At 33.2% G+C, this 23,444-nt stretch overlaps 4 protein-coding genes across 5 annotated transcripts; 2 read left to right on the top strand and 2 right to left on the bottom strand.

Annotated features, from left to right (window-relative positions):
• The first annotated feature begins 235 nt into the window (after nucleotides 1-235).
• Nucleotides 236-4,722, top strand: LOC107905648 (OVARIAN TUMOR DOMAIN-containing deubiquitinating enzyme 3). Its single transcript, XM_016832344.2, has 8 exons — nucleotides 236-452; nucleotides 550-706; nucleotides 798-885; nucleotides 2,679-2,742; nucleotides 3,149-3,254; nucleotides 3,349-3,403; nucleotides 3,561-3,614; nucleotides 4,300-4,722. The coding sequence occupies exons 1-8, from the start codon at nucleotides 431-433 to the stop codon at nucleotides 4,435-4,437; spliced, it is 684 nt and encodes a 227-aa protein (XP_016687833.1). The 5' UTR covers nucleotides 236-430; the 3' UTR covers nucleotides 4,438-4,722.
• Nucleotides 4,723-5,215: 493 nt separating this feature from the next.
• Nucleotides 5,216-8,770, top strand: LOC107905647 (ataxin-3 homolog). Its single transcript, XM_016832343.2, has 2 exons — nucleotides 5,216-5,670; nucleotides 7,900-8,770. Exons 1-2 carry the CDS (start codon nucleotides 5,422-5,424, stop codon nucleotides 8,560-8,562), a joined length of 912 nt encoding a protein of 303 aa, XP_016687832.1. The 5' UTR covers nucleotides 5,216-5,421; the 3' UTR covers nucleotides 8,563-8,770.
• Nucleotides 8,771-9,519: 749 nt separating this feature from the next.
• Nucleotides 9,520-12,878, bottom strand: LOC107905650 (probable sugar phosphate/phosphate translocator At5g05820). The gene is made up of 4 exons (XM_016832346.2): nucleotides 12,349-12,878; nucleotides 11,445-11,548; nucleotides 10,278-10,506; nucleotides 9,520-9,859 (listed from the first exon to the last, which is right to left on the bottom strand). Exons 1-4 carry the CDS (start codon nucleotides 12,787-12,789, stop codon nucleotides 9,713-9,715), a joined length of 921 nt encoding a protein of 306 aa, XP_016687835.1. The 5' UTR covers nucleotides 12,790-12,878; the 3' UTR covers nucleotides 9,520-9,712.
• Nucleotides 12,879-14,558: 1,680 nt separating this feature from the next.
• On the bottom strand, nucleotides 14,559-18,697 carry LOC107905649 (neutral ceramidase 2). 2 transcript variants are annotated; one of them, XM_016832345.2, is made up of 10 exons: nucleotides 18,420-18,697; nucleotides 17,919-18,275; nucleotides 17,623-17,831; nucleotides 17,189-17,545; nucleotides 16,821-17,085; nucleotides 16,464-16,734; nucleotides 16,245-16,370; nucleotides 15,965-16,028; nucleotides 15,687-15,856; nucleotides 14,559-15,230 (listed from the first exon to the last, which is right to left on the bottom strand). In XM_016832345.2, exons 2-10 carry the CDS (start codon nucleotides 18,248-18,250, stop codon nucleotides 14,685-14,687), a joined length of 2,340 nt encoding a protein of 779 aa, XP_016687834.1. In that variant the 5' UTR covers nucleotides 18,251-18,275; nucleotides 18,420-18,697; the 3' UTR covers nucleotides 14,559-14,684. The 2 variants fall into 2 exon arrangements, with proteins under 2 accessions (XP_016687834.1, XP_040943680.1); XM_041087746.1 differs by having other exon boundaries at nucleotides 16,245-16,734.
• Nucleotides 18,698-23,444: the final 4,747 nt, after the last annotated feature.

Below are 23,444 nucleotides of genomic sequence, written 5' to 3'. Positions count from 1 at the left end.
CTTCCTGCAAAATATAATTTAAAATTTTACTCAAATTCACTCATAATTAATAAAATATTTATATTCTTTTAAATTTAATATTTAATATTTTTCATTTATTAAAATTTTATAAATAATTATCTCAACATTTCTTTAATATTTATATTATATAAATTTAAATCTTATGAGTTATAAATGATATAATATATATAAATAACTTTATATATATTATTACAAATATAAAAAAAATAAGTGGATTCGAACTCAAACCCGGTCATGTTTTAAAAGATTTATTTTTTATCCAAATTCATTTTTAAAATATAATAAAGCACATGAACAGGTTCTAGTATATATAAAACATTGGTTCGGCCCAACAATACCACTGGTTCTTATCCAATTTCCTTCTTCCTCCCACTTCAGGGACAGCGTCTTTGTGTTAAGTGCTTGTTCAATGGCCAACAAGCTTTGCAATGGTATTCTTAAACTTGGGGTCTTTCGTTTTTTTTTCCCTTACTTTTGGTATCAATCTCAAACAAATTACCATTTTTTTTCTTCTTTTGAAATAAGCAGAGACCATTTTGGAGCAACTCAGGCATGGAACTGCAAAATTCGAGCTTGTTTCTTCCCCTGTTTCTTCTATTTCAATTCCAAGCCTCTCTCCCTCATTGTCCACAACTTTCCCAGCAGATAACAGTCATCGATTCTTCGCTAGAATTGGAGCATCTTTGTAAAGCTCTTATTATTACTACTATTATTATAATAATAAAATTTGCCTACATTTCGCATTGTCTGTAACCCAAAATTTTAATTTTTGATAGGGGAGGTGGGTCGGCAGCAACGAAGAAAGTTGAGCAGTATTCAGTTCACAAAGTTACTGGGGATGGTCGATGCCTATTTCGAGCACTGGTAACATTTCATCTTTGTTTCTATATAGAGTAGCTTTTAATTTGATTTGTTTGCTTGGTTAATGTATTGCAGTACAATTAGATCTGTCAATTGAGTGGATTGTTTCAGTTGAACTAATTTCGGGTTCGTGTCATTTCGGCTTCAACTTGTTATGGGTTCGAATTCAGGTTGTTTCGAGTTGAGCTCATTCAGGTTTGAAGCTTAGTTTTTTGGGTTAGGACATTACGAGTTGGGATCATTTCGAGTTATGGTATCTTGGGTTCAGGTTGCTTTTGGTTTGAGCCAATTCGAGTGGAAGAAGCCGATGGTTAAGGATGGTACTTGGTAACTGTGGATGATGTTGGTTGACATTGATCATCATCCATTGGGATGATGTTTGTTGAAGATTCTTCAACTTCGTTTCTCTATAGGGTAGCTGTTAATTTGATTTGTTTGCATGGTGAATTCATTGCAGTACAATTAGCCCTGTCAATTGAGTGGATTATTTTTGGATTAATTTCGGGTTTGGGTAATTTTTACTTCAACTTAAGGGTTTGAATTCGGGTTGTTTTGAGTTGAGCTCATTTAGGTTTGAAGTTTAGTTTTTTGGGGTTAGGATGTTACAAGTTGGGGTCATTTCGAGTTTAGGTTGCTTTTGGTTTGAGCCAATTCGAGTAGAAGAACCCAATGGTTGAAATTGGCACTTGGTAGCCGTGGATGATGTTGGTTGACATTGAGAATCATCCATTGGGATCATTTCAAGTTATGATGTTGGGTAGCAGGTTGGATCAGGTAGTGTGGCTTGTGTGTTATTTTGGGTTTTAAAATTTCTGGATTATTTCAGTTGGATCAATTCCAAATTTGGTTTAATTTCAGATTCAAGTAACTTCAGTTTCAGTTTGTTATGGGTTCAAAATTGGATTGTTTTGGGTTTAGGTAATTCAAGTTTGGAGCTTAGTTTTTTGGGTTAGGACATTACAGGTTGGGATCATTTTGAGTTATGGTATTTTTTGGTTCAGGTTGCTTCTGGTTTGAGCCAATTCGGGTAACTTTGGATGATGTTGGTTGACATTGACAGTCATCCATTCGGATAATGAATGTTCTTTTTTACAAGATTCAAAGGTGTTAGATGTCTTGTTGTGATACTGAATCTATTTGGGTAACTCAAGGTAAAAGTACTATGGAGGCCCTTGTATTGCATTTTGCCCATTCTATTTAGAAAATGAGCAAATTAGTCCTTGTATTTTAGACCAAAGAGCAAATTCATCCATTTCCACTATTAAAAACTGATCCTTGTACATTGACATGAGGTACATGTGGCACACCATGTGTAATTGTTTGGTTATTCCGACAGCCACTTCCGTTTTTAATAGTAAAAATGGATGAAATTTTTAAACAGAAAGGATTAATATGCTCTTTGATTAATATGCAAGGACTAATTTTCTCCTTTTTTGAGTAAATGAGACAAAATGCTATTTGACTCCTAGTACAGGAGCTTCTAAGATACTTTTACCAGTAACTTAATAGAAACCTCTCTGTCTAAGTTCTTACATTATCAGATACAGTTTTGCTATCTGTCTATGATTATATGAATAACATAAATAGTATGACACTACCTGATTTTACGAGGAGCGTTTACGAGGTACAAGTCAACGAGGAGTGATGTGTCAACTAAGGCAGATACACCTCTGATATAAGTACCTGTAACACACTTTTAAGCATATGTTACTGAATCCTCAAACCTTTGAAATCCTTGCAGTCTAGTGTTCTCCGCTGTAATGGCTCGTGTACTAATTGTGAATGATGTGAATCAGGTCAAAGGGATGGCTTTCAACAAGGGTATTGCTTTAAGGCCCCAGGAAGAGAGAGATGATGCCGGTATGATTCTATTGTTTCATAACCATCCACTATAGCTGAATTTGCACATACCATCTTTCTTTCTTTTCTTTTGGCAGTTTCAAGTATTGAGCTTGCGTACTTGGCTCGATCCATGATCTCAAATCATGGAATATAGGATAGGATTAATAGTTGATCCTGGAGAAAATTTTACTCGTGTTTAGTCTTTTTTGGCCCTTCTTCCCCACTTTTTTCCAAGTACAAAATTTTTTGATGGTTGAGAAGCAAGGGCTTATTCTCGAGTTTATTAGTTCAAGAATCTCTGAGAAACCTAAAGCATCGGCATGATTACATGTTCTGTTTATTTATTAGCAAGTTTTTAGCAAGTCCATTTGTAGGCTTCAAACCTTTTAGGTACATTACTAAACTCCGAATCATATCAATGCAGATGAATTACGAATGGCTGTCAAAGAGATTTTATGTGACAGTGCTAAAGACCGGCAGCAGTACGAAGAGGCTTTGATAGCCATTACGGTTGAAGAATCGTTGAAACGGTTAGTCTCTAATCTTACGGATGATTCATGGAATCTCTACTATTTTCGATTGATTCCTTAACATATCCTTGCGATGAAAATACATCTTCTGCAGTTACTGCCAACGCATTCAACGGCCTGACTTTTGGGGAGGTGAATCGGAGCTCCTGGTTAGTGTTCTTTCAATGCATACTTATTAGACACTGAGTCATTAATGGGTTTGCAGGAACTTCATCTGCCGTTTTCTCTTTGCACATATTTGCAGCAGTCTTTTGTCACTTTTTTGTTGAAACAATTACGATGATTAATGGCCATAAACTTTCCCAGGTGCTTTCAAGACTGTGTGGTCAGCCAATAGTTGTTTATATCCCCGAGCATGAGGTATGTTCGTCTCTTGGCTTGTTCATTGAAAATTTAGGCTGGTTTCGAATATGGTCTCCCCTGTTTTGGTAAAAGTACCATGGAGACACTTGTACTAGAAATTGAATTGCATTTTGCTCCCTCTACTCAAAAACTGGGCAAATTAGTCCCTGTACATTAGATTAAATAGCAGACTGGTCCTTCTGTTAGATTAAATAGCATCTATTTTTACTATTAAAAATTGGTTCCTATATGCCAGCATGAGGTACACGTGATATGTCACGTGCGACTGTCGATTATTTCGTCAGCCAAGCTGATTTTTAAGAGCAAAAATGGGTGAAATTTTTAACAAAAATGAGCAGTTTGCTCATTAATCTAGTGTACAGGGACTGATTTACCCATTTTTTGAGTAAAGGGGGCAAAATATAGTCCAACTCTTAATATAGAGGCCTCCATGGTATTTTTACCCCCTATTTGTGTTAAGCTGTGCACGCTAGCACCTATATTTCAAGTTTCATTTATGAATGAGTGCTGGGGTTCGATTTGTCTATACATTCACTGCAACCAATGTTATAAATTCCAAGGTTGCTTCATGCATCTATAAATGAAAATGAAACATTGCTCGAGCCAATGTGTGCACTTGAATAGTTTTTATCCTCCTAGTTTGATGCTTGCATTAATTTGTTTGATGTTTCGTATATTGCAGCATAGAAAGGGTGGATGGGGCTTTATTCCCATTGCGGAATACGGATCTGAGTTCCGCAAGGGCTTCGGAAAAGGAAAACCCAAGAAAGTCGTAAGGCTACTTTACAGCGGCCGAAACCATTACGACCTACTCGTTTGAGAGTATCGTATCCACTCCAAATCGATGGATTGAAACGCTGAATTCCGCCCATTTTTTGTAAGATTTACTAATGGATTTTAGCTAGTTGATCCTCCTACATATCTTTTTACAGGCAGGAAGATTATGTTTGAACATTGAATGGATGAGTTTATAACTAAAGCTTAGATCTTTCAAGTAAATGCATGCCGGAGTTGTATTTGATTCAATCTGATCCAATCCGATCTGATTGATTATTTTATTTTTTCATATATTTGATAATAATACTTGGAGTCAAAATTGGTTTAATTATGGTTTTAATCTGTTTACTATGTTTAAATTTTGGATATAACCTTTTAATTTGATCATTCTACTCGAAATGCTTCATGAAATACTTTAAAAACAGCATTAAATTTCTGAACTATTTAAAAAATTTTATTTAAGTAATTAGGTTATTAAGTTTTTTTTTTTAAAACTCGGCTAGTGAGCTCCAAGGATGATTTAACAATCAATACAGTAGATTGGTACCTATCAATGAGTAGAATAACATATCTTATATTCAAATAGATCTAAATAATTTAGTGATTATTTTGTAATTTTTTAAAGTTGAGTGATTAAAATATAAATTTATTAATAGTTTAATGATTTTACGGTAGTTTACTCTTGTTTTTATCTTCACGAAACGACAAAAACTAAAACCCCAGAAGGGAAAGTAAACGACGGTTTACACGTGGGAATACTTCCTTTACACGTGGTGAGTTTCCCCTAAATGCCAAGCCAAGCCAAGCCAAAAAAATCCCTTAATTCGAGAAAAAGTAAATATACTAATAAATTATAATAAATATTTTTCCTCTTTTTTCTTTATTTCATCATCTTCTTCGTACTTCCATTGCTTTAAGCCATAAATTAAAAAATAATTCAAAAAATATCAACAAATAAGGGTTTCCCTTTAAGGAATTTTGTTTTATTATTTAATTCCAACTGAGTGGTTTTTGTGGGTAGTGGGCAATGGAAGGAGCAAGCAATGGCGGTATGTTGTACCACGAGGTACAAGAGTCGAAGCTGTGTGCCGTCCATTGCGTCAACACGGTGTTACAAGGACCTTTCTTCTCTGAATTCGATTTAGCGGCTTTAGCCTCCGATCTCGACTCCAAAGAGCGCCAGATGATGCTTCAAGGAACCACCACCGCCGCCGCCGGTGATTTCCTCTCTGAGGAATCCCACAATGTCTCTCTCGGTGGCGATTTTAGCATCCAGGTTTGCTCTTGTTTCTGAGATTGGATAAAATCTAGATCTAAGTGCCTAAATTTGGTTCCTTTGTTGAAAGATCGAATAACAAAATAATTCGAATGGGCTTTACCCTGCTAATATCAGATTGAGTTGAAAGTTAAGTTCTTTTGGAGTATTGAGTGATTAGGGTTAGCAAGTTTGGGAACTGAATTGTTAGATTAGGCCATGAATAACTTGAATATTTGATATAGTGCCTTATTGAATGGTTGCACCAAGAGGTGTAAACCCAAAATGCCTGTTACTTTTCTATTATGTATTAAAGTAGCTAATTTTGTCTTAATCTTATACTTGGGAGTAAGTTTATTGCAGCCTGTGTTGGTTGCATTGATAGGTTCGATCGGATTCATTTTGGGTAAAATCATATTAGGAAACATTCCCCAGAAAGATCATATGATGAGAGTACAATTCTTGCGCATGCAGGGCATATATGCATCTTCGTATCATTCATTATCGAATCCATTTGTTATGTAGATATAATTGCTGAAAATGCTAATCAAAACATCCTTTCGTGTTTGGCTTTTTCATAGAATTCCTTCTTGACTTTTGTTAAATAATACATCATGATCGGTGATGATATCATCAACTTCATGGTTATGATTGTTTCACTAAGAGCTGTAAACCTAAACTGCCTGTGTACTTTCATTATGTATTGAAGAAGCTAATTTTATCTTAAAGAAGCACCAAAGAATGGAAATCATATTGCAATTTATATGATACTATACGACTACGTGTTTCACTTGGAGCAAATTTGTTGTAGCCTTAGTTGACAGCATTGATATGTTTGATCTAGTCGGTTTTTGGTCATATCATATTAGCGAAAATTTCTTAGAAAGATCGTATGAGTAGAGTAGAATTCATGTGTGCAATGTGTGTAAAACTTGGAAATCTACGTGTATATGTGGGATATGCATGCATCTTCATTTCACTCCATTGTAGAATCAATTTGGTTATGTAGATATAATTGCTGAAAATGCTAATCAAAATATTATCCATGCATGTGTGGCTTTTCGATATAAGCCCAAATGGTTTCTTTGTAGTGTCCTTTGTAGTTTAGAAAGCAACACGTAGGTTTCCAGAAAAGGCAGTAAGCATGCATGTAAACTGTTGAAGCTATATATTCAATGTTCGATGCTTAAATACTCTTATCCCAAGAATAATAAATAATGACAACAAGCATCTTTAGAAATCTTTTTCATAGTGAAATAAATGCATGAGAATCTTGACATGCATTATTTCTGGCATATTAGGATTCAGTTATAGATGTTGGTGGTTTGTGTAATTATAAAAGGAAGTAATGTAGGATAAGGCGTTATGGTTGACATTTTGTTACGTTAATTCCCTCTATGGTATCATAAATCTTAGGTTTGGTTTTATATACAAATGCTTTGTTATGTATATATACCATGCATTGGATATGTGAATATATCATGTGTTAGGACTTATGATTCCATTTATAGATATCTCAAGAATAGCACTAGCAAAGTCAAACAATAAATGCTATTGGCTTCTTTACCAATAAGGAAGCTAGGAAGGTTCGGTCAGGGGCAAATCCAGGGGGGGGCTGGCAGGGCCCTGTCCCCCTAAAATGGAAAATTTTCTATTTAGGCCCTTTAAGATTTTTAAAATTTTAAATTAGTAAAGGTAAAATTGCACTTTGGCCCCCTAAAAATAATAAAATTTTGATTTAATTCTTTAAAAATTATAAAAATATAAGCTATTTAAATGGTGAAATTGCATTTTTACTATCGTAAAAATTATAATATAATTTTGCCCCCCCCCCCCAAAAAAAAGAATTTCTAGCTTCGCCCCTGGGTTCGATGGACCATTACTCACTTTAGGGTATTAGTTATTGGCATGGTTTTGCTTTGTACTTTGTTTTATAGATCAAGACCGTTCAGTGGCCTTTCATGCGTGCACAGATATGATTATCGATTAAATAATCTTATTATATGCAGGGTGACCATGATTTGGCACATAGAACTCAGTTAAGGTATCTTATCACCGTTGCTTATGCTTTCGTTTTATCCCTCCCACGTACACACACAAAAAGAACATTCTTTTTCATCCCCTATTTAGTAACGAAAGGAATCATTTTGTTTCCTGTTTGTTGTTCAGACAAGTCCATATATATGTCTGTTATATTTTCGAGATGACTAGCTTATAACATCTATGGCATTGTCTGATAATATCTGTTAGGTTTTGGAAAAAGCTTTGGAAGTCTGGGATTTGCAAGTTATTCCCCTTGATTGCCCCGTTGCGGAGCCTGCTCAGATTGATCCTGAGCTGGAAAATGCATTCATTTGTCATCTCCACGATCATTGGTTTTGCATCCGGAAAGTCAATGGAGAATGGTATAATTTTGACAGTCTTTATGCAGCCCCGCAACACTTCTCGAAGTTTTATCTCTCGGCCTATCTGGACTCCTTGAAAGGATCTGGCTGGAGCATTTTCCTGGTGAGGGGAAACTTTCCGAAAGAATGCCCCATTTCTTCCTCTGAAGCCTCAAATGGTTATGGGCAGTGGCTATCCCCTGAGGACGCTGAAAGGATAACTAAATCATGCAACTTAACACAAGCTCCTCCTCAAAGAAACAATATGTCTCAACAACAACATACCGAGCGGTTGCCTTCATTGGCCGAGACTGACCTGCAAATGCTTTCAGATATGGAAGATGAAGACTTGAGGGCTGCAATCGCCGCTAGTTTGATGGATTCTTCTCCAGCCACGGCCAGCGGTGAGTCCAGCATCCCTAAAACTGAAATCGCCGCTAGTTTGATGGATTCTTCTCCAGCCACGGCCAGTGGTGAGTCCAGCATCCCTAAAACTGAAAATAAAGATATATCTGAAAAAACAGCATAAGAAGAAATTATATATATTATGCTGTGCAAGTGACAAAAATCCATGTCAGATTTTCGATGTTTTGAACCGACATTTTTGGCTCGAGGTTGTTGCATTGTCGCAGTATATACATTCATTACACGGTTTTCTAGTCAAAATTTAACACTGTAGAAGGTACTTTTGTTTAGATATGTCGTCTTAATTTTGCTGATATATAGTTTTTAGACCATCTCTGCTTCATAATTCTTTTTAGTTTCTTTCGGGTGCCACCGTTGATTTCATCTGGAGATGGTAATCGGGCCGGGTGGTTTACCCGGCATACTCTCTATATAACCAAACTCCGGTCCAATCTGAAATTAAATATTAATTTATTTGCCTCGAAAAATGAAAGCTATATTGGATTCTGACCCGATATGTCATAAATTTAAAATTTTTAAATATTTTTACCAAAAAAAATAATTTTCTATGTTTTTGTAATGATACTATTAAGGGTAAATTAATTGGTAGTCTCTTAATTTTGGATTTTTTTACTAAAAAAATACAAAATGGATATCCAATTATGGTTTTTTTAGTTGCTTAAAAAAATGGTCACTTAATGTTGTTTTATTTTGTCACCTAATTATTTTAAATTTTTGAGTTTTTTTATTTTTACATTAGTCAGTTGGTAATTAAAAAAAATTATAATTAATTATTTTATAATTTTTTATAGTTGAATAATTAGAAAATTCATAATTGGATGATTATACTATTAATTATTTTTTAAGTATAATTAAGTTAGAATAAATATTAATATAAATTTTATTATCATATGTATTTAAACTAGTATTATGAAAAAAAGGGCCATTTCTGTAATTGTTTTGGGGCAGGCAAAGCGGAATTTTTTTTAATTCGATTCGATCCGACTTCCTTATCAGATTTAATCGCATTGAAAATTATCGAACTTTTATTATCTCTAATTTTATCCCTTATATTTATACAGAGGCATGCAAATAAATACTTAGATATAATAGTCATAATGATGATAAAAAAGGTTACCGTTATGACTATTATATCTAAGTCTTTTATCGATATCAAGTTTGAAATTTAAATCCATGCAATTTCTTTCTATTTTTATTGAGTAAGCTACAAACAATAGAAAATTAAGTTATAGGAGTAAAAAATTGAGAAAATGTCATTTATTTCCCTTTTTAGATTCATTGTAAAGAAGAACTCCAACAACTGTTAAAGAGTAACCCAGCATCCCCATTAATGAAACTGGATTCTTGAATATAATAATTGACACCACCACTGCTACTGCACCTTTTGCATTTCCCAGTACCTGAAATATTTTTAAATTTGTGATTAAATTTTAAATACGTGAATATTTACGGCATAGAGTTATTATATAAGTTTTTGGGTTAATTCCGCTAAACATCTCCAAATTATGACTTAAATTTTAAATTGATCCTTAAATCTAAAATATTCTAATTGAGTACCTAATATATCATTATCGTTTCAATCAAGTCCTTCTGTCAATCTAGTCATTAGCTCAAACATTTAAGTGCTAACTTGGTATGCCTCTTGTCTCATTTAAACCGGTCTTTAACATCCAAACTAGTGGCTAAACTAATGGAAAGATTCAATTGATATGATACTGACAAATTCTAAAGCTCGGAAATTATTTTAGAATGTAGATCAGAGATCGACAATAAAAATGTTCGGTACAATTAACCCGAAGTTTTTAAAAGATTACATACCTGGAGGGTCAAGGCACTGGTGTGTTTAGTGACCAAAAAATTGGTCAAGTTGACAAAATAAGCAAGAGAAGAATTGAAAAGCAGATAATACACAACTATTGTGTCTTTTCTTGCAAGAGCCATGGTTATGGCTATCACATTTCTCTCCATCAATAAAGTTGCAGGAAGCAATATCACCACTGCTATTGGTGCCATGTACATCAACAAATTCATGGAGTTTAGCTTTTCCCTACAACAATATAACATAAATTAATTGGATGAATGTTGAGAGTAGATCCGAATCCGAATATCCAGATTAATGCAAATTCAATGGTAAAAGTATCATATTGATTCATGTAGTAGGAGTCAGATTGTATTTTGTTCCCTTTATTCAAAAAATGAGTAAATTAGTTCTTATACATTAGATCAAATAGTAAATTAGTCATTTTTATTAATATTTCATCTATTTGTACTGTTAAAAGCTAGCATGCCTGATGGAATAACTAGACAGTTCGTCAAGATGACGTACAAAGACTAATTTTTAACAATAGAAATGGATGTAATTTTAAACAGAAGAACCGATTTTCTTTTTGATCTAATGTATAGGGACTAATTTGCCTATTTTTTGAATAGATAAAGCAAAATACGATTTGACTTCTATTATAAGGGCCTCATGGTACTTTTACCAAATTCGACATAATTCATTTTGCCTAAAAAAGTCGACTCAAACCCTTCAACTCGGTCCCAAAAACCACCCTAACTAGATGCAATCTACACCCAAAATGATCCAAATTCGAAAAAATTTGAACTCAAAATGATTTGGATTTGAGTGTCAAGCTTGATGATAAACCCTTAAATGATTCAAACTAAACAACTCAACTGACAAACTTGAATGACTTACCCCACTATAAGTGGTTCGAATGCTAAACTAGAGGCGTAGCTAGAGATGGACAGGCAACAGCTTTACCCTCTAGTGGTATAATATTAATTTTAATCCTTTTTAATAATAAAGTATTCAATTTAAGCTCTTTTTAAACACAATTTTTACCTTTAGCTCCCAAACTTTTAAAATTTTATTTGGACTCCTTAATATCAAATTCCTGGTTTTGCCCCTAAAGTTAACATGAACTTAAATCGAATGATGCTAGTTATGGAAACAAAATTGATATATATATATATAAAGCTTACTCTTCTGATGACAGCAAAATAGCCTGAAGCACTGATTTAGAGGCTCTTGCAGCAGTAGCTGAAACACACATTAGAAACCCGAAAAGGTGGAAACTTGGTTCAGCCTACAACATACAAACACCTATATGTGAAAATGTGTTGAAAAAGATTACCATTTACCAAAGATTCTGCCGCCAATTATACAAATTAGACCTGTCAAATTTTTTATCTAAACCCGAAACCTAACTCAAGTAATCAGACTCAAATTCGTTTCAATCTGATTTCGATATAAAACTCAACAATTTGAACTTAATATGATCTAAACCTGAAACAAATTGAACTCGAGATAACTTAAACCAGAAACAACCTAAAGCTAGAGTGACTAAAAACCAAATAGATATAAAATCATAATGACTGAATAATAAAAGTCCGAACCTCAAATTTAAATAGCCTAAACCTAAAACGATTCAGATCTGTGATTAATCAATCTGAAAATTTGAAACTCGAATTGATCTGATCCAAATTGACTTGATCCAAACCAACTCGTCAAGCCAAATTACATGTCTAAATCCCAATTTTCCTAACTTGACCCAAATCAGTCCAAATCCAAAATCGGTTTACCTAAAAACATTAAAACTCAAATTGACTCGATCTAGATGGAGTCAATCCAAAACTAACCTAATCTAAGGAATTACATGTTTAAAATCTCAATTATTCTAAAACACTAGTAAAACAAAATGATACAAAACCATAATGATTCAACTCAAAAATTCCAAACCTCAAACTTGAATGAACTCCATATAAAATAACTCAAATCCAAAATTCACCTAAATTCGAAATTAGTCAACCTGAAAACATTAAAAATCGAACTGATTTGATTTGATCCTTGATTTATTCAAAACTATTAAAGTTAAGAAATGGTTACCCCACTAGCAATGATAACTCCAGCCACAACAGGTAACAATGTCAAGTACGTAACCCAACTCTCTGTCTTCTTCATCATAACATAAGCGAAAACCGCCGTGAAAAACGGTGTGGTTGCGCCAATAGCCTGGTTAAACGACACCGGAAGGTACCGTAACGAGACATTTCCGAGGACGACCGAGAAACAAAAAACTGAACTCAACCCAAAAATCTTTATAAACTGTTTCTTAGAACCAATGGTTTGCATGGGAACCACTTTGAGCCATGCTATAGCTACGTAACTTAACAATGAAGAAGCAAGCATATGACACATGGTTAAGAAAATTGGGTATTTGAACCCACAGTAGGTAAGTAAGTATTTGTTTAAAAGCAAGACACCAATGTTGGAACCGTACCATGAGAACACGATCCAGATCGTGGTCCATGGAATCATGGTCTTCATAGCTATTGTTTCAAGGGTTGTCTCTTTTTTTGGTCTCTCTTTTTTTGGTCGTTCTTTCAGAAAAAAAAAATGTTGGGAACTAATAAGGGGAGAGGTAACGTAAGGATTATGAGGAATTGTAGGCTTGAAAGTGCCTATGCGATGTGCATGGGAAAAAAACGTTTTTTTCTGGGGTGAAAAGGGTTTGGATTAGCAGATTTTAATGATCATTAAATGTTTGATTTTGGGGGTTGCTGTTGAATGATTATGAATATGGTGTCTTGTTTTCCAGCTGTTGCAAACGTGATTCAATGTTGGTCATGTATGTGTCAGGCAATTTTCAGTTTTAAAGACTTGTTTTTGGCTTTTTCAGCACTAATCCCATGCTGTCCCGGAAAGAGGTTTAGGCAAGACACATGATTTCATGATTTTTTTTTAATGGGTTCGAGATTAAGTTATATATTGTTATGAGAGATAAAATGTAATTTCAAAAGGATTCAATTGAAATTCTAACATTTTTGAAAATAAATTTATAATTTTACCATATTTTAATTTAAGATTTTATAAATATTTAGGGTCTAAAAAAATAATTTTTTATTTTGAAGGGGCCAAGGTCCTTGCTAGCCTCTCCCTTCTCCCCTATTTGTATCTTTTCTTGTTATTTATTTTGAGTAAATCTGTCAATTCTAGCACGAATTTAAAAATTCAATTAGATTAATCTAAATTATCTCTACTTAAATTCAAAGCATGAACTCAAAATGACTAGAACAAATCTAAATCCAAACCGAGAAAAATTTATTGGCAAACTCAAATCAACTCATTCGAAATTAAGGGGACTAACCAATTGATTTGGCCAATTCAATTAAAAGATTTTAATTGATCTAATCGAATTGACTTAATATCAGTCGATTCAGTCAATTAAGTTGATTGAACCAAATTAGATTGAGTTTGGATTTGGATTAAAATTTTATATATTATAAGTATTAAAGGTAAATTAAACTGATTGGTTTTAATTATGAATTTTCATAATTGATAACCAACCAACAGAACCTATACTTGGACCATCATATTCAACTAGACTAAACTAATTGTTTGAAAGCCATTTATTAAAGTCGGTTTGAATCAACTTTCACTCACCTACCAAAATGACAACTCGAAATAACCTGAATTCGAAATAATCAGGAGAGAAAAGTCACATATCAATGCAACACATTTTAGTAAAAGTATCACGGAGGTTATTGAACTAGGAATCAAATTACATTTTTCCCCTCTATTCAAAAAATGAGTAAATTAATCCCTATATATTAGATCAAAGAGTAAATTGGTCCTTGTGTTAAAAATTTCTTCCATAATATTTAATTATTTCGTCAACCATGCTAGTTTTTAGAAATAAAAATAAATAAAATTTGCTCTTTAATCTATCATTTAGGGGCTAATTTGCCTATTTTTTTAAGTAAAATGAGTAAAATATAATTCGATTCCTAGTACAAAAGCCACCATATTACTTTTACTAACACATTCCTAAGCAACACCAAACTGCATAATAACAACATAAATAGTGTTAACCATGAAGTGTCTTGTGGTGATTATTCACCTCATCCCTTAACTATGAGATTGGGGGTGCAATCTCGACCATGAGAATGGAGCATATTTCTTGGCCAGCCGTTTACCTTTTTGGAGAGCACCGGCAGCAAAAAGATTAGTCACTACTACCGGCGGTGGACATGATTTCGGCAAAAAAAAAAAACACAAATGGTGTCTACATTTTCTAGCTGTTTATGTAAATAATATAACTAAACAATTTATTTATTCTTCTATAATTTCGATATCTGGCTCTGCTATAATAAATACTGTGTGATTTATTCTATACGGCACAATCTGTTTCTAATTATATTCATACATGCATATGATTTATACTATTCCACTACAAAGGCACTCGAAGTACCCGTAAAATGTCGAATTGAACCAAAAAGTGATTTCGAAGCACCGAAATGTCTTATCCTATAAACCCCGGTGACTACTGATTCTGGTATCCTCCAGTCAATGGTTGCATAACTTTGAGGACTTAGTTTTGCAGGTCTTGACCACTTGAACTTTAAGCAAAAATCGTCGTCGTCAAATGCCGGGATCCATGTCTTTTGATCTTGGAGAAGTTCGACCAATGCGAATGTGCCCTCTGTCATGAGGTCGTTCCTAGGACAAGCAGACCAGAAGGTGACTGAGACTGTATTGCCCCGTTTGAAAGTGGAATTAGCGATATCGTCTTTAACATCACCGAAATTCACACCAAGTGGGGTTGCATCAAGGACAACCGGTGTTAATAAGCTAATCTGCTTATCAAGAAGATCAGGTGGTTGCGGACCTGGTTCAACAGATCCACCACCGATAAGAGCTGCTGCAAGTTTCTTGAACTCCTGTATGTATGCGTTAAGCGTGTGTGGTCCATACAGAGTTGAGGCTCCCTAAAAATAAAAAATTCAATAAAAAAGCAAAAAACAGGTAAAAGTTGGATTGCATTTTGTCCCATTTATTTAAAATTGGGCAAATTAGTCCCTGTGCGTTAAATCAAAAAGCAAATTTAATTCTTTGGTTAAAAATTTCATCTATTTTTATTGTTAAAAACTGGTCCTTATACATCAACATGAGATACACATGGCATGTTACGAGTCACTATCTAGTTATTCTGTCAATCATACCCGTTTTTAACAATATAAATGGATGGAATTTTTAACAAGAAGGACCAATTTGCTCTTTAATCTAACATGCAAGGACTAATTTGTCCATTTTTTGAGTATAGGGACAAAATGCAATCTGACTCGTACAAAGACTTCCATGATACTTTTACAGCAAAAACACAAGTGTTATGAAGGACTGTCGTGAAAGGAAGGATTGATAATGAGGATTGGGATAACACGAACCTCGTATCTCTGCACTTGGTACTCCTCAAAAGTGGTAACATATTGTGAATAAGTATTTGTCAACCCTGCAATGACAATATGGACATTGCTGTCGAATTGCTTATTGCGCCCGGAAGTAAGCACCGTCTTAACAGCATCTCGGAGCCGCCTGCCGGCCATGGTTGTGAATTCTGCAAGAAATTATAACATTAAGAACATAGTTCAACATGCATCAAGACTTGAGCCATCATTAAAAAATCGAGAAGTTTTCAGAAATATAATTAAAAAATTGCTTCTACCTGCAGGTACACTGAGAATGACAAGTTGCCCTATCCGCACAATTTGGACCGGAAGTATCGAAGGCTGGCATGAAATATTTAATATCAGGACAAAATTAAAATATTCACAAATTCTTGTCCCTAGGATTTAAACTATTCGCATAGTTCATCTAAATATACTTCAATATCTTGCAGTTCAAGCAATGTAGAGCGCTCGGTATGAAAACAGCATACATAAATTCATTCAATGGTGTAACCATTTTCACCGCATATATTAACCGAGCTCAAACTAAACACGTACCGCCCAGTCATATGGTAGTTTCATTTCACCGGTATCAAGCAAAATAGGCTTAGGTTTCTGACAATCGATCTGTTCCTGACCCGGCGGCTTTAGTAAGTTCCTCACTAATTTCCAGAAGGCATTCCCCTGAAAACAGAATATAGTAATAGAATCATCAGACAAACATGGCACTACAAAACACGTGTTAAAGTCCGCAGCATCGGGTTTCAGTTCTCTTACCTGATCATCTCCTTGTCTGAAATCGAAAGCTCCGGGACCATCAGTTGTACCTGCAGCAAAACCAAATCCCATAGCAGCAGGGCACGTTTTGACCACCTCAATACCTCCTCCCGCTTTAGGAACTGAAACCTGAAGATTCGAGAAATCTATATAGGCATGTTGATACCCGACTTTTCCTTCCAACTTTTCGGTTGCCTTGTCAAAAAGTTCGACCGCTTTCTTGAATTGCTTTTTTCCAATAATCTCGGTACTCTTAAATTCATCAGGGTAGCTGCCAATACATGTTAACATTGTTCCATCAGTATCCTATATCTCTAAACGAACTAAGAATACAAATGTAACACATAAACAACATACCCCGGGCCCCTGCCGTAACACAGTTCATTCTTCCCATTGCAGGTACTATGATTGAAATCACACGGCAGACCAGTGTCAATGCAAAATGCACCGAGTGTGTTCGGGCTGACATCACCGCAATTTGTTTGACAGAATGCTGATACAAACTGAGGTTTATCTGCCTGCCTTAAGGAATTCCGGACCCTTCTTGCAACACTCAAAAGTCTAGTAACGGGTCGTCCTTGAGAAGATTTAAATGAAGCGGCAAGTTCCATCAGCTCCTTACCTGTTTGAATCAAACACAGCATGTGCCGTATGTACTTTAGCCCTGAACATCAATTATGTGTAACAATAATTCTCAGTATAGCTTAATGGCAAGATTCACTTACGTTTTTCATGAAAATTAGGGATGATGCTCGAAATTCTTCGAGGGATTCTACCACTTACAGAGCTGTTGAAAGACAGGCTATCATAATCTGCCGTAAAACTAGTCTGTTTGAACCAATCTTCCATAAATCGGGCAGCAGCACCTTTATTATCACCGCTAATCAATGAATTCGTACGGCTCATAGAAGTTCCATGGGTAGCAAACCAGTTAAAACTACCTATAGGGCCCCATTCTTCATCAACAAACTTAATCAATGTCATATCTTTATCCACATTATACTTATATTTACTCCGTTCATTAGCCGGATTATTCAAATAAGCGCTCGGACTACGATTTATACCGGCATCCAAGAGTTCCCCTGTATCGCACCATTTTATAAATTTCAGTCACTTTTTCAAGATATATCATTAAGCCATAGGTAAACAAAATATTAACCTTTATTTATCAAAATCGAACCAGGGCGGAGATTTTCATGAGCTTGTATAATACTTTTCTCAATACCATCAACGATAACATCAAACGATTGTCTTACAAATCCGAGAGACGTTACAATATACACAACGTATTGAAGATATCCACCAGGACCAGCATGAGTATGAATGCCACTAATGGCAACATTCTTCTCTGTATAAACCTCGCCGTACCTAAACAAAAGCAAAAGCTCGTTTATCGGAAAATACACTTAACAACCTACTAAATCCTAAAGTTTGTGAGGCCATACAAGCATATACCTTGCTTTTAATCTCTCAAGTACTTTGATTGTAACAATCTGTGAAGCCATACAAGCATCAAGATTCACAAATACAACACGATTCCCTTTCGGTTCGGCAACGATAAAGGTCCGAGCACGTAATCTAAAGTGAATACCGGAAGCAATTTGTTCCATATTTGCATAACCCATCATATTAACATCAGCAGCAGGTCCAGTTATGTCATAGGTTCCAAGGCCAATCAAATAATTGGAAGCTGATGAAGACCCTTCGATTTGCAGTAACAAAAACAAGAACCCAAGAACCCTAACTGGTCTCTCCATAAAACAACAATCTTTACAAACCATCTTCATAGCTTTAGCTTTATTTCATTCCTCACTAAAACATTAAAACGAACAAGTAAGCTACATATTTCAGATTCAAACAATAATAGGTCTAACTTAGATCATACCATAGTTGAAAATAATCAAAATCTGGAAAAGAAAACTAAAGAAATAAGCAAATTGAATAATGGGTATGTACCTGTAGGGAAGAAGCAAGTTATCTTCTTTGGGTGTGAGCTCAAGTAAAGCTGGATAATTGGATAGTTGAAAAACAGTGCTGAAAGGAGACAAAATAGTGTATTATTATTTGAATAAACTGAATAAAGTGGTGAAATGTGTCTAAACACCACTTCAATGGTGATTGGGGGCAAAGTGTTTATGGATTGGTGCGCCACTACCAGAGAGATGGGAGAATGGCGGAGTGATATTGATTTGGTTGTGGACTGGTTGGTAGTGACCATAATTGGTTCGATTTTCAATTTTTATATATTAATTTTTATCCATAAGTAGTTTTTTGAAAAAGTTTTTTTATTATTTTAAATATAAAATATTTATTTTTATATTATAAAAATGGCCCTTGAAATATTTTTTTTCTCATTTTAATCCTAAACTCTTTTTACCAATATGGTACTTCAAGTATTAATCCGTTATAGTTTTTAGTCCAATTTCTCAAGTTTGTTTTTTAAAAAAATTCAACCAATTAAGTCATGCCACATGTCATTAACCTCTCTAATCTCGTCCCTCACCATTATAGTTCATCACCAAGCTTCGCAGCCCCCAATGCCCACATGAGCAGCTTTGCGCTAGTTTAATCTAGCCTCATGTGAACACTGCGCATGTCCACTCGCACCACAATTGCAATAATGGCTGATTCTTATACCAATTTATATGAATTTTTGGAGAACCAAAGTTGGAGAGCCTAATTCATGTAAACTTCACTAGGAAATCTATTAGTTTTCTATGTGGGATCCGAGTCTTATACCTTACAATTGGCACATAACATATTGCTGGTTTGGTTATTTGATATATTTCTAAAGTTAAGTATGTATATATGAATCTTGCGTTGAATGAAATCCGTGTTGTAATTCTTCGATTGATTTTGAACTCTTAATTGGATTATTCTTGCAAGAGTATTCATTTTGTTTTTCTTTTCTTTTGTTTTCCTCTGCTTAAATCTAATTTAAAGTTTACGTGTTTCTTTTTTCTCTGTTTAGTTCTTGTTCGTCGCATAATTTTTAAAACCATTTTTTGTTTAATCACTTCTCGAAAATGAGAAAACAAGCTTGAATGTAGATTTGGATATGGACTACTAATTCACCACTCGACTTTTCAATTATTTTTGGAGCACAAGCTATTTTTTAGCTTTAATCTTCATGGAGCTTAAGGAAGAAGAAGATGGTGTTGACCACTAATCTACCACTTCACGGAGAACATATGTTGAACAATAAAACAATAGAGTAAAAAAATAGCAAAAAATAATTAAAATAGTTAATAATAATTAACAAAAAATTATAAATTCTTTCCAATTTTATAATTTATATATTTTTAGATTTTACATATATATTTGTTGAATTTTTTTATATATTTATTCCTATTTTTCTATTTTTTAAAGTTTATATATTTAATAAAAGAAAATGTATATCTTCTACAACATAACACCACGTGACACTATGTGATTGACCACTGCTTTTTTAACGTCTATTTAAAATTGGACTAAAAATCATAACATTTAAATATTTTAAATACTTAATTGACACAAAAACAAATTTAAATACCAAAATAAAACCAAATCATAAATTAAGCCTAGATTTTACGTAATTACAATTTTTTAATTTATATTTTATAAATCGTTCAAACATCTCGATTTTCCGATTATTCTTCCTAAAGTTGGGTGAAGCGTAATAAGTGGGTGTAGGTGATTGTCGGTGGGTGTAAATTGCAACGGATCCCTAATCACTAAAATGGCAATGCAACTGTAAGGCTTTTCCAAATACCAACCACCTTATCCTCCATTTTTATTATTCACAACATGGTCATGATGGAATAATGTGACGTGGTTATGATCTTATGCGATGGTGGAGCGTAATGGAGATTCAAGAAGTTATGTTTGTCGATGGTAAATTTAATTTACATCATTTATAATTTATAAAATTTTAAATTAATAAGAGTAAAATTATACTTTGACTCTCAAAAATAATAAAAATATAATTTAACCCTTTAAAAATTATTAAAATATAAATTATTAAGATGATGAAATTACATTTTTATTATTATAAAACTATATCATTTAATTTCAGTCCCTAAAAAATTTTCGAACTGATCCGCCATTGATTTTATGCTTGCCGAAGGAAACTAAATTTGACATGTATTCAAATCTTTATCCTATTCGATTTTATTGTTAAAAATATATAATTTGAATTTGAAAAAATTCTGAATAAAAAATGATTCAGTGCGAAATTATGCAAATCCAAAATAACTTAGAATAATCTTATTTGATTATAAAAAAGACCAGGGGTGAAGTTAGAATTGTTGATAAGATCAGGATGTCGGGATATTTGTATAAAATGTATTTTTAAACTCGGGTCTTGATTATCAGAATTTAGAGAAAGCAAAATAAGTTAATGATGCAATTGTATTATATATTATAATTATGTAACTTTATGTTTTTTACCTAATTAATATTTAAATAGCCTATTGAGTCTTAACTCGATATGCATGAGCATTGTTACCAATGTAGGAAAATGTGGGTTCGAATGGGTTGAAACGCATTATCCTTCTATTTATGGGTTGAAAAGGGTTATAGGTAGTTCTAGTCACTGTGTCACAAAAAACAAATATTATAAGAACCTAAATGAGATTGTTCAAAATATATATATTTAAATATGATTTAAGTATATTTTTGAACTTTATTTTTTTACCAAGTATAGTTTACTAAATTAAACTAAAAATTACAAATTCTATAAAAGAAATCAAATTAAAAAAACTTTGAAAAACTCCGGGGCAAAACACAAATTTGTCCTTTTTAAACACTAATTATAATATCAAAATAAAATATTTGAAAAAGACAACAATATGACTCAACCTATAATATACCGAATCAAAATGACCTTAAGCTAAAATAGCCTGAACTCGAAATAGCTAAACCCAAAATGGCTCAAACAAGTAACTTGAAAATGACTTGAAATTACATGAACTCGAGATGACTTGATTAACTAACAAAACTAATGATATGAATCTAAAACAGTCAAAATTCAAAAATGACTTAAATTGGTACCCAAGATGATCCAAATTAATGCATTAATTTGAAATAATCCGAAAATTTTAAATTAGTCCGACTTAAATTGACTCTATCTAAAACCAACTTCAACTGTATAATTGCTAGGACCGCAAACTTGAAGTCGAATAATGTGGTTTCATTAAAACGGTGATAGAGAGACAATCAATAGTATTCAATCAAACTCAAATCGAGTTCTCAATAATAAGTTTTGAAATGAACTCAAACTTCTCAATTATTGAGCTTGGCTCAATTCGATTACAACCCTAATATCAGCATCATACATGTTTACTCAAGCTTGGCTTGATCTGACATACGAGCTTCAAATTGTTTAAATTCATCTATATTTATAAATGATTAATACAACCCACATTCAAACATGCTTCTTTTTTTTTTGTTTAATATATAATATTTTTATATATTTATCTTTTCCCACAATTTTAAACAAAACATCGATATAAATGACACGTTAAGGAAGACTCATATTATAAAAAGTAAAATGATTAAAGGTGTGTTTGATAAACTGAAAATTAAAGTGTTGAAAAATTAGGTATTAAATTTTTACTACTAAATTTTATAATTGCTGAATTTATATTAAAAATTCTTTAGTAAATTAGTAAATACAAGCATTGAATATAATTATGTTGTTTAATAAAAATAAATATTAAATATTAAATATTTATTTATTTTTAATTCTAATCTTATTAATATAATATTTATATTATTTTGAATTTTTGGATGAAATATTAGTATGGTAATATGGATATCACATTTAAGAAAAAAGATAATTTATTTTAATTTTTTAATAAAAGAAAATCGACTTAATATTTTCTCATGCTTCTAAAGCTACTCGATTAACTATGGCACGTAGTGCATTTTTCTAAGGGTGTCTTAAAGTTCTTTCACCGAATTGTAGTACGAAATCATCTCTAAACATTACAATCAAAGCAAGAATACCCCGAAACTACGGGTAGAACGTCTTGCATGAAAACCTAATTTTGAATGAAATAAATATCACAATTTCGATATTTTTCAATAAAATCATCACGTAATAAATCAACAAAGTCTAAAGTTATGTTCCTTTCTCCTTCAAATTTACCTATTACTATACCAACGTGAATATGATCTCCACCAGACATAGTAAAGCTTTAGCTAGTGCACGAAAGTGCATGCCATGATTTTTTTTATCCACCAATAACTGCGTGCATTGCGCAATGGATGGGTTTTGAATATTTTGACAGACAAGTTTGGTCAATGGAACATTCCATTATTGCTAACTCCATAAACTTTACAACAATGGGAGCATAATCGGAGGCAGACAAGTTGCCCCAATATTTTATGAAACTAGCTGTTGTTGGTACATTGAGAAATGGTGAGGTGATAGTGCTGAAGCATAAGAAGAACACAGTTACACAGGTCATCCTGATTTCATGTATTTGTATGATTTGAAGAGCAATGAGATGAAGAAATTCAAGATGAAGATGAAAGATAGGCAAAAGTTCATATCCCATAGAAGCAGTCTGGTTATTTGGAGAACTTAGATGGATTTATCTGCAAAACTGAGCAATATTTTGTTCTAGAGTTTCAAATTTTATGAGAAAAAGACCGTTTTTGGGTTATTGTAACTTAGGCAATTTGGTTCAATATGTTATTATTATAATTTGTTCATATGATACACTTAAATGATTTGAGTTCTTTATAAAGATTGAAAGCTGTCATATTCTTTGATGGGGAATTGTAATTTCTCTTGCATTACATCAACAAGATGTTAAGTTTAAAACAGCCAAGAATCCAAAAAAAAAAAAAAAAAAAACTAAAATTTGTGTTGAAAAATGAAAAACAGAAGCAAAAATCTTGATGTTGAAGGAGCAAAGAAGTTTATCTCATTACTTCATTCAGCAAAATAACATGTACGTATATAGTTCTATTACATTGGAAGAAAATAAATCT

Source organism: Gossypium hirsutum, chromosome D01 (genome assembly GCF_007990345.1).
Source record: "Gossypium hirsutum isolate 1008001.06 chromosome D01, Gossypium_hirsutum_v2.1, whole genome shotgun sequence".
Classification (NCBI taxonomy): domain Eukaryota; kingdom Viridiplantae; phylum Streptophyta; class Magnoliopsida; order Malvales; family Malvaceae; genus Gossypium; species Gossypium hirsutum.
Note: the sequence above shows the minus strand (reverse complement) of the source record. Positions and strands in the feature narration are given on the sequence as shown.